Source organism: Urocitellus parryii, chromosome 6 (genome assembly GCF_045843805.1).
Source record: "Urocitellus parryii isolate mUroPar1 chromosome 6, mUroPar1.hap1, whole genome shotgun sequence".
NCBI lineage: Eukaryota > Metazoa > Chordata > Mammalia > Rodentia > Sciuridae > Urocitellus > Urocitellus parryii.
The window spans coordinates 76,224,833-76,244,590 of NC_135536.1; the positions used below are offsets into that span (position 1 = coordinate 76,224,833).

The 19,758-nt window shown below is 38.5% G+C and overlaps 1 protein-coding gene across 1 annotated transcript in view; it reads left to right on the forward strand.

Moving 5' to 3' along the window:
• Positions 1 to 19,758, forward strand: part of Gch1 (GTP cyclohydrolase 1) — a 43,626-nt gene that overhangs the window by 14,996 nt on the left and 8,872 nt on the right. Inside the window, exons 2-3 of the mRNA XM_026384120.2 lie at positions 10,573 to 10,682; positions 16,333 to 16,388. Coding sequence (XP_026239905.2) covers positions 10,573 to 10,682; positions 16,333 to 16,388 — 166 coding nt within the window. The remainder of the gene's footprint in view (positions 1 to 10,572; positions 10,683 to 16,332; positions 16,389 to 19,758) is intronic.

Genomic DNA, 19,758 nt, shown 5'->3' on the forward strand with positions numbered 1-19,758 from the left:
AAAAGAGGGCAAAAGTCAACTCTTGTTGGCTGACTAGTTGGCCAACAAGTTGGTTCTTCTTTAGTAAGTATTTAATGTTTAATTTTCTTCTTTCCTCTCCTCATTTATTCATTCACAGGATCTTGCTATGTTGCTCAGGTTGGCTTCAAACTCCTGGTCTCAAGTGATCCTTTTGCCTTAGCCTCCCGAGTAGCTGAGATTACAGGAGTGCACCCCCATACCCTGCAGCCTCCTGAAATCTTAAATCTTTCATACAACTCAATTTTGCCCTCATCCCACAAGTTTTTCTTTCTGCAGAAAGTATTACTTTTGTAGGTTAACTTTTAGCCATCCTCCAAATACTATTATACCCAGGCCTCTTATTTCCTCAGATTTCAAGTCTCTTGAGATCATGGTTTGATATATTTTTTTTTTTGTTTGTTTGTTTTTTGAATTTTTTAATATTTATTTTTTAGTAATCGGCGGACACAACAACACCATCTTTGTTGGTATGTGGTGCTGAGGATCGAGCCCGGGCCGCATGCATGCCAGATGAGCGTGCTACCGCTTGAGCCACATCCCCAGCCCGGTTTGATATATTTGTATCTAGCTCAGGAACTATACAGACTTGATCATGTTATGATTTCAATTGAGTGGGCTGTAAAATCTGACTGATGTCTCAAGTGGCTGATTTTTCTAGAATGGGGCCACAGTGTTTTGATGTGAGGTTCTCCTTCCTTCCCCTTTCCTGGGAGTGTGTGGTCCTTTCTGCTTCAGGTAAAGTTGGCTCCAGCTTTCTATATCTCCCCCTTTTGTCCCTGCTTTCCCCAACCCTTTTCAGCTTCCCTAGAGCTTGTTCAGCTTTTCCCTAGCTGTGTGCAGACCTCACAGTGTCCACAGGAATCATCGCTCTTTGACTTGGTGGCTGCAGTGAGGGTTCATGGTGAGAAATTGCTCCCTGTTCAGCCTTGCTGAAACAGCAAATGAGGCCTGGCAGTGGGGTGGTTTTTCAGTCCTCAAAGTCCTGTGCTTCTACCCCAAACTGATCATCAGAATTTCTTGGTGTTTTTAAAAGACATAATCCTGGGTTCTTATCCACACTCAGTGAATCAGATTTTCTTACTGTGTCTTGGGAAGCTGTATTTTCCAAAGGTCTGTGTGATTGGCCATGTTGGGAACTGCTGTTCCGAAGGATGGTCCGTATTCCGTAATCATTTGTCACTAATGATGGTGGCTTGCACACTCTGCTGGTCCCTTCTTGGATAGAATTCTCCTTGGTTCCGTAATGCCCACTTTAAGAAATCCCCTGGCAGCAGTGAACGCAGTGTGGTAAGAGATGAGCCTGCTAGAGGCTTTTTAAAGCAAATGGATAGTTTATCGGATTGGTGTGTTCTTTCTTTAGAACTGCTGTGAACCAGACCTTGTTATCACCATCTGTTTTGTAAATTCTGTTTCCAGCTTAACAGCTGGATTGTGAAAGTCTACAAAATTATCCAATTAAAAAACTAAATTTGGCAAGTATGTGCTTTTGTTAAAAAAAAAAAAGGCTCCTTGAATACACTTTGTTTTCTTAGCATGTGATGCTCTAGTCTTGATCTACCAGAAATATTTAGAGTAGTTAACTAAGAGTAGAGTGAGAGTTCTTATCTTAGATAATTTTAAGAGTTCATAATATACGGGATTGGCAACCTTCAATTTTATTCAAGAATAAATCAAAATAGTTTAAAATAAGTGCTTTTTTTTCTACCTTAGTACAGAAAGCCTCTGGCTACTGTGATGTCCATCTCCAGGCTGACCAGTAGAGCAGGAGGGTAACATTAATAGTTTGACATTTATTTCCACACACCCAGAGCTATTAAACCAGGAACTCTGGAGCCATTCTTTTACCTGTGAAGCTATTGAAAACCCAGCTAACACAATCTGCACAAATCTTGCACTAGAACATGGGTCTGTGGATTCTTTTTGTTCCTTCTACTTCACCATTCTGTAACTGGAACCACTGTACAAGTCAGGTTCCTTTAAGACCACTTAAATAATTGAATGTGGGTGGAGAGATTGTGCTTTCATGTTCTTATTTTAGTATTTCTTTAACTTGAAATAAAACTACAATGAACATTATTGTGTAATCAGGAACAGTGTTACTGAGCAAGATATGTAACTTCATATGTAGAAACTAGATCTCTCTCCAGTGATATGTTCATGATGGGTGGCAGAGAGAATGGGAATAGTTCACCAGTACTGTATTTGTTGAGTGAAAGCTTGTATGTTGTACTCTTTTTAGGGCACCAAATAGCATCTGTATCAATTGCCTTGGCTTTCTTTTAATAGCTTAAAAGAAACATGAGTTTATTTCCGTTAAGGACAGTAGGAATGAAAATTTCCAAAATAACCAAACTTTTGCCTTCTCTGCAATGTACTGGATCTTTTCTGCTAACAAATTTGCAGTTTATGAAATAGCTTCAAAGATCGAATCAAAGCTGTGCGGCAGCCCCTGCCTTCTCTGGCAGATGGTGTGACCAGTTGTCTACAGTCCTCTTAGTTTCCTCCATTACGTCCGTGTGTGGAATGTTTGGGTTCATGGTTATTTTGGCCCAGTTTTACAAATGTTAGCTCTGTCTTTTAAGTGCAAGAAGCTGTGAGTATTGGAAGTTCTAACAAGAAGTGCACTGTCATGATGGAAATGAAAACAGAGATGGTGATTTTTTTTTTCCCTCTTCAAATTTGTTTTGACATTGCTTTTCTTACAGAACAAATTTTTCAAACAGGAGGCAGAAAGCAAAATGTTTTGATGCCAAAGAGTCGAGGTCTTTAAATTGCAGAGCATGGTTTAGGGAGTTGTTCTTCAATTTTTTTTATTTTTTGCCATTTTACAAATTTATTTGAAAATCAGAGGTTCTCATCCAAATTGATTGTAGATTTTTTTGAAAGTGGTAAAAGGTACGTAGGTGACTGAAGTATAGAGCTTGTATGGAGGATCTTCATTCTTGTTGCATTTTCTAGACAACTATACAGATATGGTACAGGACTTTCCTTATTCCTTAGGCCCAGACTACTCCTGAACCTGGTGTCATTGTGCATATCTGAGGTCCCCTTTGCCTTCATGGCAAATTTCTGAATGTCTTGAGTGTCTGAAGGGCATAATGTGTGTGCATGTGTTCCTAGGGATTGAATCCAGGGGCGTGTACCACTGAGCTACATCCCCAGCTCTTTAGTTTTTGAGTCAGGGTCTTGCTAGGTTGCAGAACCTGGCCTCAAACTTGGTATCCTCCTGCCTCAATGTACATGTCAGGTTCCTTTAAGACCACTTAAATAATTGAGTGTGGATGGAGAGATTGTGCTTTTATGTTCTTATATCATCAATTCAATGTCCTGAGTTTCTGGGATTATAGGTGTGTACCACTGTCCTTGGTTTAAGGAACATATTTTTTAACTTTAATTTTGGACGGTGCTAGGAATTTCACGTGGTAGCCAAGTGTTCTCTCACAGACCTATATTCTCAGCCCCAAGGGACATGCTTTTTGATGCTCTCTCCATGGACATATTTATGAATGTTGCTGGTATGGTCCTTCTTACTACTCTTCTTTTGTGGAAGCCATTCTTCAGGGTCCACGTTGGAAAAAGAAGAGTGCAAAGGATTTGGAGGAGGGTTTGAAGGAGTTTGCAACACTGTAAGAAGCAGGAAGGTATTTACCCTCTGTCCCCCCGTCTGTCACCCTCAGCTCCAAGGTATCCTCAGCTTATTTATTTTTCTTTTTTTAAAAATATTTTTAGCTGTGGATAGAAATAGTATCTTTATTTATCTTTTTTAATGTGTTGCTGAAAATTGAACCCAGTGCCTCACACATGCTAGGCAAGAGCTCTACTACTGAGCTACAACCCCAACCCTTATTTTTTCTTTTTAAAGGGGGGGGGGAGAAGGATCAGTATATATGTAAACACCATAATTTAAAGAAAACTATATTTATAAAATGTCCCAAATAGGTAAGACAAACTATGAAAAACTAGTTTAGCCAAAATACCTTCAATTTCTTTCTCTCTCTTTCCTTCCTTCCAGTGCTGGGGATTGAACCCAGGGCCTTGTTCATCCTAGGCAAGCACTCTACCACTGAGCTAAACCCCCAAACAGTGCATCCAAAGTCTAAACAAATCTTAATATTTCTAAAAAAGAAAGATATTACTTTTTATTTCTGGATCCTTTAACTTCTGGCCACAGAGGTAACACTGTCTTAAATTTGGTCTCTTATATTATGCTTTCATTTTATATGCAATATATCCATTCAAATATGAATTATGCTGTATATATCCTTCTGCGTCATGCCTTTTCCATTAAACAATATTTGAGGAATTTATAAATGCCGTTCAAATTCACTCATTTCCACTCCTGGGTTGTATTTTATTGCAGCTCTACCCAAGCTGTGTAATCATTCTTCTGAGTGACAATTTTCTCAATTTTTGCTATTACCAATAAGGCTGCAGTGAAAATTCTTAGGTTCACTTGGTCACATGAGTGTCTTTGGAGTTCCTTTATTTTACAATCTATTTTAAGGAGTTGAATCACTGAATAAAAATGCATATGTTAATTGCATAGACATAGGAGATCTATGTTTAATTCCGGTTTTGTGCATGATGTTACTTTGTGGGAACTACTCCAAAGCCTTAAGATACAATAAGTACCTCTGACAGGTTATAACCCAATGGGGTTGAGAGACCTGAGCACAACGACCATGGTACTGAGAGGCACAGTGAAATGAGTGCTGTATCCTGGTAGGGGCAGCTCTGATATTAGCTTGTACTAGGAGCATCTGGGACCGTGATTCACACCTTGCTGCACTGAATCAGGATAGATATCTTTGATAGCTCCTTCAGCTGATTTAATTCTAGCCAAGAACAAAGAGGCCTTATGGCCTAGGTACTACCCCCTTTTTCCCCTTTCTGACTCATTCTCTTTTAATTCTAAAACCAGTAAGCAGTCACTGTTCTCTTTCCTGCCCTTTAGGATGGATGCATTCAGTATAACAAGCCATTTCCCGTTGTCTTTGAATGCTGCTCTCCCAGCAAGATGAATCAAGAGTCAAATTCTGGCTTCTTCAGAGATTTCTGATTTTTGGTGCTGATCACCAAATATCCTAGACAATGTTAATTCTTATATCATTCAGTAAAAAGAAAAACTTAAAAAAAAAAAAACACCCAAACTCTATTGGATAGAAATTTCCTTTTAGGGGAATCTTTTCCAGAAATTCCCTCTTCCCTTCCTCACTTTCCTTTCTTCTTGGCAGAATCAGGTCTGTGTTTATCCTTAGATATACATGTCTGTATATTTGAGTAGGAGCATTTTGGAGATGTGAAGATTCAGTATAGTTTCATAAAACTTAAAATGCTTTAAATGGGGGCTCTCAGAGTGTGGTTCCCAGATCAGCAATACTAGGATCTTTTGGGGACTTGTTAGAAATGCAGATTCCGGGCTGGGGATGTGGCTCAAGTGGTAGCGCGCTCTCCTGGCATGCGTGCGGCCCGGGTTCGATCCTCAGCACCACATACAGACAAAGATGTTGTGTCCACCGAAAACTAAAAAATAAATATTAAAATTCTCTCTCTTTCTCTCTCTCTCTCTCTCTCTCTCTCTAAAGAAAAAAAAAGAAATGCAGATTCCCAGGCTCACCAGCCCTGCTGAAACAGAGACTCTGGGTGTGAGGCCAGCAATTTGTTTTAACACACTCACTGGAAGAGTCTAAGAAACCATGCTTCAGAGGTGTTTAGACCTGTCTTACTGCACTTTCAGGAAGGGGCCCCCCCAGCAGATTGACTCCTCGAGGGAGGGATAGTTGCTCAGCAGTGCTATTTGCTGCCATTGCTTAATTGTTACTGGCATGAGAAAGGTGTACCTTAAGACCGAGGTTGTGTGGTGGCCTTATAGACAAACCTGTAAATTTTGGAGGCTGCTTTGGTCTCCTTTGTGGTTATGACCAACAGTAGGAAATAGAATGCTGTAAATCCTCGTTTCCAGGGTTACCTTCTTGCTGCTGATAACAGGCAGGAAATTAAAACAATCTGTGATAGTGTTTTGTTCTTATTATCCACAGATGGTAGCTTTCAGATATGTTGGAGCAAAACACAAGTAAATATAGCTGGGAAACTTCATTATTGAAGAAAAATGATTTGGCTAGGTCAAGTTTATAGTCTACATTCATTTTAATGAAATGGGATATAGGCAACATATTAGTATTACCACACAAAGAATTAAACCATATGAGGCTATGTTATTGGTGTAATGTACTTGAGTATGTAAACATTTAAAGGAGTTCAAAGACAAACAGCAAATTATATTCAGAGATGTCTCATTTCCACCCACATCTCTTCTCTCCTTTCTCGTAGTTCTTTATAGGTAATAATTTTTAGTAGCTTTTTCATTTATCCTTGCAGTATTTGTGTGTGTGTGTGTGTGTGTGTGTGTGAGTGTGCATGTGGTGTATGTGTGTGGAGGGGTGCTGGGGTTTGAACCCAGGGGTGTTCTATCACTGAGCTACATCCCCAAACCTTTTTATTTTTTGAGACAGGATCTCTATAAGTTGTTGAGGCTGGCCTCAAACTTGGGATCCTCCTGCTTCAGCCTCCCAAGGGTCTGGGATTACAGGTGTGCACCACTGTGCCTGGCCCATTGTTTCTTTTTGTAGATAAACACTTGTGTATATGTTTATTCTCTCTTTTCCACTTTACTTCACACAAAAGGTTAGGTACTGTATTATAATTGAAAAAATATTCTAAAATTGGCGTTATTCAGGTATAATTAACATTCAGAAATATTCACCAGCTCTGCATGTACAAAGTGAATTTTGACAGTTCTGTCACCCAAAAAACAACTTTCTTCCTACCTTATTGCAGCCAAATCCTCTCTCCCATTTCTCTGGCCCATGGTGAGCCACCTGTTTGCTTTTTATCACTGCACTGTTGCCTTTCTGAGTTTCATGTGTTGTGCTAGGTGATTTTGACGTTGTGCAAACATCACAGATTGTACTTACACAAACTAAGATGACTACATTACTAGGAGGTAGAATTTCATGAGACCTCCATTGTATATGTGATCTATCCTTGTTGATTATACTACATGCATGACAGTCATCTTTTCTGTGTGCATGTGTGAACACGTGTATCTAAAAACATATATGGCTTATTTCACTTAGTTGATACTTTGGAGGTTCAAACATGTTATTATATGTTCATTGGTTCATTCTGTACTGCTCTGAGTAGTACTCCATTTTTATACATTTCAGTTGATGGATATTGTCCTTTTCCTTTTTTTATTACTTAGTAATTATGAAGATAGTATAGAGTTTTCATATGCTCTTCCTCCAGTTTCCCCAAGAAACATCTGGCATGGGTACAATTATTGACACTTGAGAAATTAATATGAGTACAATACTATTCACTAAACTACAGATTTTACTTGAATTTATTTCCATTGCATATAGTTATTTCTCTACTCTTCTTCAATTGATAGTTTCTCAGTTTTTCCTTTTCTTTTGTGACCTCTGTGCTTTTTTTTTTGTTTGTTTTTGTTTCCCCTATACTGGGGATTGAATCCAGGGGATGCTCTAACACTGAGCTATATCCCCAGCCCTTTTTATTTTTTGAGACAGAGTCTTACTAAGTTGCCCAGATTGGCCTGGGACCTATGATCCTCTTGCTTCAGCCTCCTGGGTAGCTCTGATGATTGTACTACAGTTGTAAATTTTGAGGAAGACTACCACAGAGGCCATGTGCCCTTCTCATTATATCAAATCTGGAGCTATACAATACTATTATGTCTTTTTTTTGGTGGGGGGAGGGTACCAGAGATTGAACTTGGGGGGCACTTGACCACTGAGCCACACCCCCAGCCCTGTTTTGTATTTTATTTAGAGACAGGGTCTCACTGAGTTGCTTAGCGCCTCACTATTGCTGAGGCTGGCTTTGAACTGGAGATCCCCCTGTCTCGGCCTCCCTAGCTGCTGGGATTACAGGTGTGTGCCACTGCATCCAATTTATTATGTCTTACTGCTGGCAAAGTTAACTTTGATCACTTAGTTCAGGTAGCATTGGCCAGACTTTTCCACTGTAAAGTTACTACTGTTCATTTCCTGTGTTCTGTTATAAGCAACTTATTGCTTTTTAACTTCTGATATTTATCAGTGTACACCCATGTGTCCCACATATAGCTTAGCAGTTCTGTCTGTCTTTTATTACCGGGGATTGAACTCAGGGCCACTTAATTACTGAGCCACATCCCCAGCCCATTTTGTATTTTATTTAGAGACAGGGTCTTGCTAAATTGCTTAGGGCCTCCTCACTATTGATGAAGCTGCTTTGAACTTTTGATTCTCCTACCTCTGCTCTGGGATTACATGGTGTGCACCACCATGTCTAGCTGCCAGTCTTCATTAAAAGAGTAGTAACTACCACATCTCTTACTTAGCTGTGAACACATTTAATCCTGACGATACCTCTGAAAGATCTGCTCTTATTCATGGCTGTTTTACTGCCAAGAAGAGTAAGGCATCAAATGCCTTGCCCAAGGTCCAACAGCTAGCAAGTGAAGATCCTCACTTAGCCTAGCTGAAAGGCTGGCTTTCATATACACCATATGGTTGTCATCAGAGCTTACAATGGGGAATTTCTTTGCCAGAGAAAATGAATGTGTCTGACATTAGATGATGATTCTCTTCAAGAAATAATTTTTTATTTGTTTTTACTTTCAGGAATATTTCTTTTGTGACTAAAGATTTTAGGGAGTTTTATACATGGCAATAACATTATGTTAAACTCTTGGAGAAATCCAGGATGCTTCTCGGAACACTAAGGGGCTATTTTTGGACTCCTTTCAGAAATATGACTAAAGATTAGGACAGAATATTCAGTATAGAAAAACTGCTTTTGGAGAAGGAATATTTACTTAACAAAGGACTGTGAGCTTTTTCCTCCCTGGAGTTTATTAGCCACTTCGAACAGGAGTGTCTGTGGGTGTTTAAAGCCCACACATTCACTTTCATGGACCACGCTAATGACTTTCCCTACCACACACTCTAGTGCGATTCTGAATAGCCTGACTCAGGGCATGATAACTGGTTTGCATGATGACTCAGTATCTCTGAGCCCCTATTCTAGGAGCAGCTGAGCCATTGAAGGTCAGGAGTGTGGGTGGACGTTTGCACATCTTCCCTGTGACTCACTTGGCAGCCTGCCTGAGGGAAAGTGGTGGCTGTAGGTGGCTGTAGGCTGTATTCACCTCCTCCCTTGTGTCTAATTGTACTATGTAGTGTGGGTATCCCCCAAAGCCTTGAAACCGTACAACTAGGCATCAGTGTTTTATAAAGTATATGTTTACTTTATAAAAGTGAGCTGATAACGGTCCATCTTTTAGCTTCTTTTCTCAGTTGATGATAGAGCCGAGGAATTTTCCATATTACAGGCATTCACCTACACCATCCATCAGGTACCTAAACCATTATCAAAACCAGGGTGGTACTGCAGTGGTGAGGATGGTGGCTTGTATCCCTTTGTCCCTCTTCAGCATCCAGGACAGGATGTTCTTACAGTCACAGAATGGTGGAGAGCTCAAAGGTCCCTTGTGCATCCCCTAGGTAACCTTCTGTTTTGCAGATGAGATAGTGAGGCTCACTTGGTGCAGTATTTAAAAAATAAGAACGGTTTTTAGATGTCTGCAGTATGCTTGGCCACCTATGCCAGGTTCACAGTTTATCACTCATCCCTAAAGCCTCCCCAGAGAGGCACAGGCACACACACCGTAAGATCTAAGAAAGGTGACGATTAGAATTAGTCTTCTACTCATCTACAGTAACTGGGAGACTTTAGAAATACAGAAAATTATTTCAGGAATTGGTAATAGCAGTCAGGTTTACAAGCGTATGGTTCTGGCCTTAGAAGTCAGAATGCTAAAGATTTGTCTTTAACTCATGATTATCTACCTATCCATTATAGAGGAAATATTAAGTATAAAAAAGGTAAAAAAAAAAATAGAGTGAAAGTGACCCATTTCTACACAAGAAAATAGCCACTTTGATTTTATTTGGCATAATTTCTCTCTCCCTCCTTTCCTCATTTCTCCCTCCCTCCTTTTTTTCTCATACTACAGATAAATTTGCAGTTCTGCATTTCTTATATAACATTGTATTAATGATTTTTAAATATCATTTAAAGAGAAAGACTTTGTTAATTTGATAGATAAAATTAACTGGTTTTAATTTGTATGTCATTAATGTTTTAGTGAGGATAACATACTTTTTAGCCCATTTTGATCCACATTGCAGGTGAGGAACACCTATAAAAACTTAAATATAGATTACAACATATATACTATGTTTATATAATATATAATGATAATATAATTATAATAATATTAATTAACACAACATGCTCTAGGTTACATTTCTAACATATTTTTAATGTACCCATGTCAGTTTCATTGAAATATTCACAGAATTGAATATTTGGGGGGCTTAATTTATATTTACTATCTTTTTGTATTGATCATGGTGGCTTTTCTATTTTGTGCTTTTCTGTGGAATGGTAAGCATTACTAAGGCAAGCTTCTGATTTCAGATGTCCTGAACGATGCTATATTTGATGAAGATCATGATGAGATGGTGATTGTGAAGGACATAGATATGTTTTCCATGTGTGAACATCATCTAGTTCCATTTGTGGGAAAGGTAAGGTTTTCTTTATTTCCTGACATTTTAAAAAGCCTAATGAAAGTTTTAAAATTATGATATTGTATTTAAAATTGTCAGTTGCTAGTTCTTCATATCCTAGATATTTATAGTTACACATAAATGTTTACTCTTTATCAACCTGATTGATGTAATAACCTGAAATTAAAAAAACAATGTAGCAGCTGGCCCTCAGGCCAAATTTTATATTAAATACCATGTTAATAGGTGAAGAGAATGAGGTTAAAGCAGCAGCATCTTTTTTTCTTGGTAGATGCTGCAGGCTCTGAAAACCTTTGCCCTTTATGTTGACTGAATATTCTTTGATCCAAGATATGCCTGATATGTGGCATGATATGAGCAGTAGTGATTACAGAATTTCCAGGGACAGAAGTTGTGGTATTAGTGGCTTTAATTTATTTCCAACCCTTTCTATAAAAAAAAAGAATCTAAATGTCAGCTAGATGATATATCACCTAGTTTGTTGTAGTTAAAAATAAATTTGATGTGAGGCTAAGGCAGAAGAATTGCAAGTTCGACTCAAAAAACTTAACATCAAACAAAAACAAAACAAATAACCCAGTTAATAAGTGGGCAAGGAACTGAACCTGCATTTCAAAGAAGAAGAAATATGAATGGTCAACAAATATATGAAAAAATGTTTAACATTTCTAGCAATTACAGAAATTCAAATTAAAACTACACTGAGATTCCATCTCACTTCAGTCACAATGGCCATTATCAAGAATACAAGTAACAATAAACATTTGAGAGGATGTGAAGAAAAAGGCCCACTCATACATTGCTGGTGGGACTACAAATTGGTACAACCACTCTGGAAAGCAGTATGGAGATTCCTTAGAAAACTTGGAATGGAACTGCCATTTGACCCAGTTATCCCACTCCTCAGTATATACCCAAAGAACTTAAAATCAGCATACTACAGGGACACAGCCACATCAATGTTTATAGCAGCTCAATTCACAATAGCTAAACTATGGAACCAACCTAGGTGCCCTTCAACAGATGAATGGTTAAAGACAATGTGGTACATATACACAATGGAATATTAGCCATAAAAAAGAATGGAATTACTGCATTTGCCAGATGGAACTGGAGACTATCATGCTAAGTGGAATAAGCCAATCCCAAAAAACCAAAGGCCAAACTTTCTTTCTGATATATGGATGCTAACACACAGTGAGGAGCCGGAGGGGGGAATAGCAGGTCATTGAATTAGACAAAAAGGAATGAAGAAGGGATGTTTTAGTCAGCTTTTATACTGCTGTGCCTAAAAGGATCCAACCAGAACAATTGTAGAGGAGGAAAACTTTTATTTAAGGGCTTTCGGTTTCACGGGTCTCAGTCTGCAGACAGCAGGCTGCATTCCTTGGGTCTAGAGGTGTGGCAGAACATCATGAAGAGTGTGGCAGAAGCAGCTCACATGATGATAAAAAGAGAGGGAGGGGGAGAGAGAGAGAAGAGAGAGAGAGAGAGACTGATTCCACTCTCCAGATACAAAATATATACCCCATGTCCTTATCCCCAATGAACCACTGCCTCCAGTTGTTACTTTGTTAATCCCACCAGGAAGAAATCCACTGATTAGATTAAGGCTATAACCCAATCATTTCCCCTCCAAACCTTACATTATCTCACATGTGAGCTTTTGAGGGACACCACATCTAAATCATAGTAAAGAAATAGGGATGGGAATAGGAAAGACAGTAGAATGATCAGATATAACTTTACTATTCTCATACATGAATATGTGACCACTGCAATTGTACATTATGTATAACCATAAGAATAGGATCCTAATTAGAATAAGTTCTATTCCATGTATATATAATATGTCAAAATATACACTCCACTGTCAGGTATTTCTAAAAAGAACAAACGAACAAAAAAAGAGAACTATAACTTTGAGACAATTCTGGATGACTTAGTGAAACCTTGTCTTAAGAAATAAGAACTGGAGTGGCTGTGGCTGGGGCTCAGCGGTAGCACACTTACCTGGCCTGTGTGAGGCACTGGGTTCAATTCTCAGCACCACATAGAAATAAATAAAATAAAGGTCTATCAATAATTTAAAAAATATTTTAAAAAAGAAAGAAATAAGAACTGGAGATGTAGCTCAGTGTTAGGGCATTTCTGGATTTAATCCCCAGTACCACAAAAAAATACATTTGTACATACAATAAATACTTGGAGAACATGTGGCTTTAGAACAAAGAGTTGTCCTGTTCATCCTACCCAATAATTATTTTTTTTTTTTTTTAAGAGAGAGTGAGAGAGGAGAGAGAGAGAGAGAGAATTTTTAATATTTATCTTTTAGTTCTCGGCAGACACAACATCTTTGTTGGTATGTGGTGCTGAGGATCGAACCCGGGCCGCACGCATGCCAGGCAAGCGCGCTACCGCTTGAGCCACATCCCCAGCCCCCCAATAATTATTTAATTTTGGCTTTTCAATAATGCTTTTCAAACAGAAGGCTCATAGGAAATAGTGTTATGAATACCTAAATAGCCATTACTGAAATTTAATAAGATTTAACATTTGCTTCTTTTTTCTTATTAAAGTATTTAATTTTTTTCACTTTTATAAATAGAAGTAAAACTTAGAAAAATGCATAAATCACAAGGGTATTTTTTTTTTTTTTTTACCATCTCACAGATTAAGAGCTAGAACACGATTTCAGGATTAGCATCCTGAAAGCTTACCTCCTGTTCCTTCTTAAGCCTTACCCCATCCCTGATCTCCACAGGTAACCAGCATATCAATTTCCAACACTATAGATTAATTTTGCTTATTTTTCAGTAATATATAAGTGAAAAGAATCTGTAATATGTCCTCTTTTGAGTATGGTTTCCTTTGTTCTACATTGAAAGATTCATTGATGTTTTTGCCTGTGATTGTAGTTTATTTCCATTGTTATATATTATTGCATTGTATGAAGACACCGAAATTTATCTATTCTGTTCTTCTCTGGGTAGTTATTTGCATGTCTCCTCTTTTTTTCTTTTCTTGCTCAAACAACACTGCTATCAGATTTTTCTTGTTTCATATATTCATGCATTTCTGCTAGGAATGTATCTAGAGGTGGAATCGGTTTCACATGGGTATACCCATGTTCAGCTTACCCAGTGCTGACCTATAGCTCTCCAAAGTGGTTGTGCCAATTTACACTCTCAGAAGTCTATGGGAGTTCTCAGGTATACCCATGTTCAGCTTACCCAGTGCTGACCTATAGCTCTCCAAAGTGGTTGTGCCAATTTACACTCTCAGAAGTCTATGGGAGTTCTCATTGTTTCATATTCTTGCCAATACTTGGTACTTTCAGGATTGTATGTAATGGTATCAGTCTCTTGCTCTTCTAAAAAAAAATTTTATCATGGAAAATTTCAAACATACATAATGAGAAAGACTAGTAGAATAAGTTCCAGTTCTCATCAACCAGTTTCAACAGATATCAACACAGGACAATCATATTAAAGAAAGGTCCCCACTTCACTATATTGGAACAAATCCCAGATATTCATTATACCTCCCATGATTTCTTCCAGTGTGTCTCTATAAAAAACAAGGATTTTTTTTTAAAGAAAACCCAATTTGATTACCACATGTAACAAGACAGCAATAAGTTCATAAACATATTGAAGAATACAAAGTCTGTTATAGACAGCATGACTTTTCATCACTAATTATTAACTGGCATTTCTAAAATACTTACCCACACTAGAAGTTAACCCACACTAGCAGTTAATATGTATCCCTTATCTATAGTAGCATGACCACAAACAAAATCAACAGTAACTCCTAAGTAGCATCTAATAGCTAACCCAAATAAATTTCTCCAGTTGACTCACAGGCTTTGCTGTTGGCTTATTTAAATAAGAATACAGTTAAGAGTCACATTTGTATTTACATTGCATTTGGTTATATCTTATTAAGTCTTTTATTCCAAAATACACCCTCCCCCATTCTCCCATTGAAGAGACCAGATTGGGTCTTCTGTAGTGATTCACCTTCTGTGTTCCGCTCAACCTCTGGATTTCCTATAAACCAGATCTAAAGTTTAATAATATTAAGACTGAACATTTCAAACAGAAGTAGTTCCCAGGAATGCTGAGAACTTCATATTCTATCATGTCAGGAGGCACGAAGTGTCTTATGATCTACAGTTAACAATGAGGGAACCTTTGAGTTTATTTCTGTCTTTTATTGTAGGTGAGATAATTAAACTCTTGTTCAGGAGGATCTAGAGAGTTAGTAGCCTTGTGGGGCCAAGGTCAGGGAGCTCAATCCTGTACTTAGCTTCTCACCACTGTGGCTGTTCCCTTCTATTTGTGTGCTTGCTAACTTTTTTAGCTATATGATTTAGTGATGATTTTCTGAAATGGACATTTAAATGATTTAGAATCTGAAGGGAGACCAAAAATCACATAAACTAGAAGTGTACTCTAGCACTGCAGATAAGCATACAAATTCAAGCAGTACCGAGACATTGGTTGGATGGGACAATTCTTAGTTTTTGAGGGGTGGGTACTAGGGACTGAACCCAGAGATGCTTAACTACTGAGCCACATCCCCAGCTGGTTTTATATTTTTATTTTGAGACAGAGCCTTGCTAAGTTGCTTAGAGACTAAGTTGTTGAGTCTGATTTTATTTATTTATTTTTTAAGTTGCTGATGGACCTTTATTTTATTTATTTTTATATGGTGCTGAGGATTGGACCCAGTGCCTCACACAAATTCGGCAAGTGCTCTACCACTCAGCCCCAGCCCTAGCCCCTGAGGCTGACTTTGAACTTGCAACTCTCCTGCCTCAGCCTCCTGAGCTGCGGGGAATATAGGTATACACCACCACACCCAGCCCCTATGGGACAGTTCTTTTTCTTTGTAGTACCCAGCGTTCAGGTGCTCTTTGACTTTCTCTTCCTGCATACCAGGAAGGCAGTGAAGTGGAATCTCAAAATCTTCAAGCATAGTACTAATAGATTAAAAAAAATAAACACACAAAAAAACAAAAAACCAAAAAAAAAAAAAACACCACTAAGTACTATTACTAGATCAATTGTAGAAGTGTATAATAAATATTAGGTGAACGAATGAAAACTGTTTTATGTTGGCATCATGATGCAGATGTGTCCGTAATGTTTATATTTGTCTAATTGATTTATATTTGGCTAGTATGAGCCACAACCCCAGCCATATTCCTAGCCCTTTTTATTTTTTAATTTTGAGACAAGGTCTCACTAAGTTTCTTAGGCTGGCCTCAAACTTGTTCTTCCTGCCTCAGCCTCTCAAATTGCTGAGATTACCTGGCTCTGTGGTGGAAATCTTAAGGCTACAGTGGCCCTGGGGAATGGCAACATTTTTATATAAAGGAGTCTTTCCTGGTTACATTGTGTTGTTGCTACAGGGTCATTTACCTTTTCCTGAGAAAAAAATTTCAGATTTGAATAAAAAATTATCAGGGAATATCACAGCTATACTTTTTAAAAAGTCTTAAATCTTCTAATGTTTTAAAGTTATACTGTCATTGTGATGACTTTGCATGCCATTATACTATATTTTGTATGTCTGTATTTTGTCAGAAAGCAGTGCTATATGTTCACTTAGCTCACGATTTGTCTCTCCCCTGAAGGTCCATATCGGTTATCTTCCTAACAAGCAAGTCCTTGGCCTCAGCAAACTTGCCCGGTGAGTGTGTGGAAAACAAGAAAACAGGTAGATAAAACCTGCCTCTGTCTGCTGAGAATCAGTCTCACCAAGCATTCTCTCCCCATTAGACTGGATCTCACTTGCAAGTCACATTGCTACTTTAAGTTTATACTTGGAAAGGCAACAGAGCAGCAGGCCCTGTTCAGAACCAATGCCCATGTATGTCATCCTCTACCCCATGGCCTGCCCCAGCCACCGAGATTGTTTATGCCCCTGAATATTCTTTATTGGTATTTCATTTGGTTGATTGGAGCCAGTGAATCCTGGGTGATCCGGGAAATACTGGGGAAGGGGTGTGTGCGTGTGTGTGTGTGTTTGCTGAGAGAGTTAAGAACAAAATGGAGGGACAGGTAATGAACAGACAGTCATTACCTTTAAAGTTCAGTCCAAAAATTCTGATTGATATTATAGTGACCCTGTTACAACTGGGACAAGTGAATCTCTATGATTAACTGACCTTTCTGTGGCTTTGGTGGGTTCCTGCTGCTTCTCTGTGAAGACACTGGGATGTGCCCCTCTCCTGTAGGGAGGGTGTGTTAGAATCTGTGTAACCCACCCCAGCAGGCTGATGGCCGCCCTTCACAGCTGTTCCTTGTTTTCACCTCCATTTTCTCATTAATTTCCATTAGGAATTTAGGAGAAAGTTGTTTGAAGAGAAATTTAACTTTCCTAGTTTATGACCTTGTGCCCGCTTGGCAGCCTTTACACTAGCCAGGGCTGCTTGGTATCTTGGAAAAATGATGGTACATCCTGGCTGAGCTTCACTACAGGAAGGCGCCTATCACAAATCCAGAAACATCCTGGCATCTTGCAGTGATCTGTCCCTGGTTGTAGAGCCAAGAGGTGGCTGAGGAGGTACTGATAGAGGGTGTTTAATCTAACTGTAATTTTTATTAGTGACTCCCTAGTAATCTACTCCCAAATGATAATAAATAAAATCAATTTCATGTCAACTGTGAATAACAGTTTCTATACTAAAATTGTCTATTTTTACCGTTTCATAATGTATGGTCTAAGTAAGGTCAGCATGCTTACTGTGCAAATGTGGCTACAGGCCCAGTGGTCTGGTGTCCTTCCTTCCAGCAAGACTCCCAAGCCATACCTTTCCCATAAAATTTCTGGCACTGCTGAGACCATAAAAGACTGTCCATATGTGAATGGTATAGTGGATGACTTTCATATAAAAAAGTTTGTCAGACTATATTAAGCTTAGACCTTGTGGGGTTTTTTTGTTTGTTATAGTGAGAGGGATTAAACCTAGAGCTTCATGCCTTCTAGGCAAATGCTGTAACAATGAGCCACACCTTCAGCCCTGGAGGCCTTGGTCTTAATGTGAACAGCTTTCTCTAGAAGACCATCCCAGATTGGCCATGATCCATACTTTATGGGAAATGAATTCTAGAGTGATCAGTAATATCACGGAATGAATGGTGACTTAGGGGTAGGAGGCAACAGCAGTCTTGGTTATTTCCTTTTCTAGTGAAAGGAAACAATCTCAACTAAGCTTTCATGAAACAATACAAAGGACTTGATTATTAGCATGGGGATTTGTCCTTACAGTAAGAGGATTAAGCCTAAGAATAAAATGAAACACCAAAGACCCAAGTGTATATTACTTTTAGATATTTTGTAAAAACTTTGAATAAAGGGTTTGTTAAACAGAAAACAAGACTAAAATTTTATCCAATTGCTTATTTCTTGTTAGAAGTAAAAATATTTAGTGACTGAAGAGTTATAAAGCCTCATGTCTCAGCAGAACTTCACTGCTCATTTTAATCTCGTATGTGAAGTGTGTTATATGCTTGCTTTTAAATGAATGACCTTTCAGTGCCAGTAAAGTCAAATATCAGAGAGTAAAACCTTAAGTAACAAGAAAATGCCAGAAGTGAGTTGATTTGGTTCAACTCTAGTAGAACTCTAGAGTACATTTGGTTTGAATAGAAATTCCTTTTGTTGCCAAAAAGCCATTGAACATGTGTTTGTTTGTTTGTTTGCCTTAGAATAATTGAGTGAATATAATGAATATAATTAAATCTTGAATTTAGAATTTTAGTACCCTGAGGTAGCCAAGGCTAACCTGCTTATTACACCTGCTGTGCCTGGGCCCTGTACCAGCCATTGTGGCATCTAGAGAGAAAGAGGACACAGCAGTACCTGTAAGGAGGGTGCACAGTGAGGTCGCAATGGGTGCCACAGCGATGCCTGCTTTTACTCACAGGCCTGGGATTTAGTCCCCAGTGTGTGTGCATGTGCACACCCACCCACCCACACCTCCTACCCCCACACACCCAAGTATTTGCTTTGCTTTGGAGCTCCAGGTTCATAGCATCCATGATGATAGTGGCCTGTAGGGTGGAAAAGACCCAGAGATGGAGAGATGAGCAGAATTCTAATGGGATTAAAGTTCTTCTAGGTAGCTTCATGTCAGAGCGAAGGTAAGCCAGAGGGTAGTTACAAGGCATATTCCAGTGGGTAGGGACTGGGATCACTGATGGAAACAAGAGATTTAGCCAAGTGTGATGGGGAATTGATAAAAAGATAGGATGGGCATTAGATTACAGAGGGAACATTTCTTTTTATTTCCTCTCTATTATGAAAATAGCATATGACTACTAGGCATGGTGGCACATGCCTATAATCCTAGCTACTTGGAAGAATCACTTGATCCCAAGAGTTCAAGACCAGCTTGGGCAACACAGCAAGACTCTATTTCAAACAAACAAACAAAAATAAAACACACACACACACACACACACACACACACACACACTTTTCACTTAAATACAAATAGGTGAATAAAGGGAAAGCTTTTGTTTCCTGTTGTCATTCTTTAGAATTAAAGTTACAGAGATTTCTTTCACTATCCTTTAAGAAAATTTCTATGCAAAACACAAACATAGCTGTTTAAAACTAGCAAAACAACAATAAAGGAAATTATACCTTATATGCTGTACTATTACTGCCTTTTTAAAAATTTAAAATACTTTGAATTTCTTGTATCTTTTAGCCTAAAATGTCCAGATTATTTTTAAGGTCTATATAATATTTCTTTGGTTGACTAATTCATTAAGATAGTCTTTTTTTTTTTGAGAGAGAATTTTAATATCTATTTTTTTAGTTTTTTGGTGGACACAACATCATTGTTTGCATGTGGTGCTGAGGATCGAACCCGGGCTGCACGCATGCCAGGCGAGCGTGCTACCGCTTGAGCCACATCCCCAGCCCTAAACTAGTCTTTGATATGGACAAGTATAGTATGCTGTTTGAAACTGTCAAAAAGGGAAAAAAAATGCTTTAAACATGTTTTAATATATTTTCTTTGCATACTTTGAATCTGCATATAAGAGAA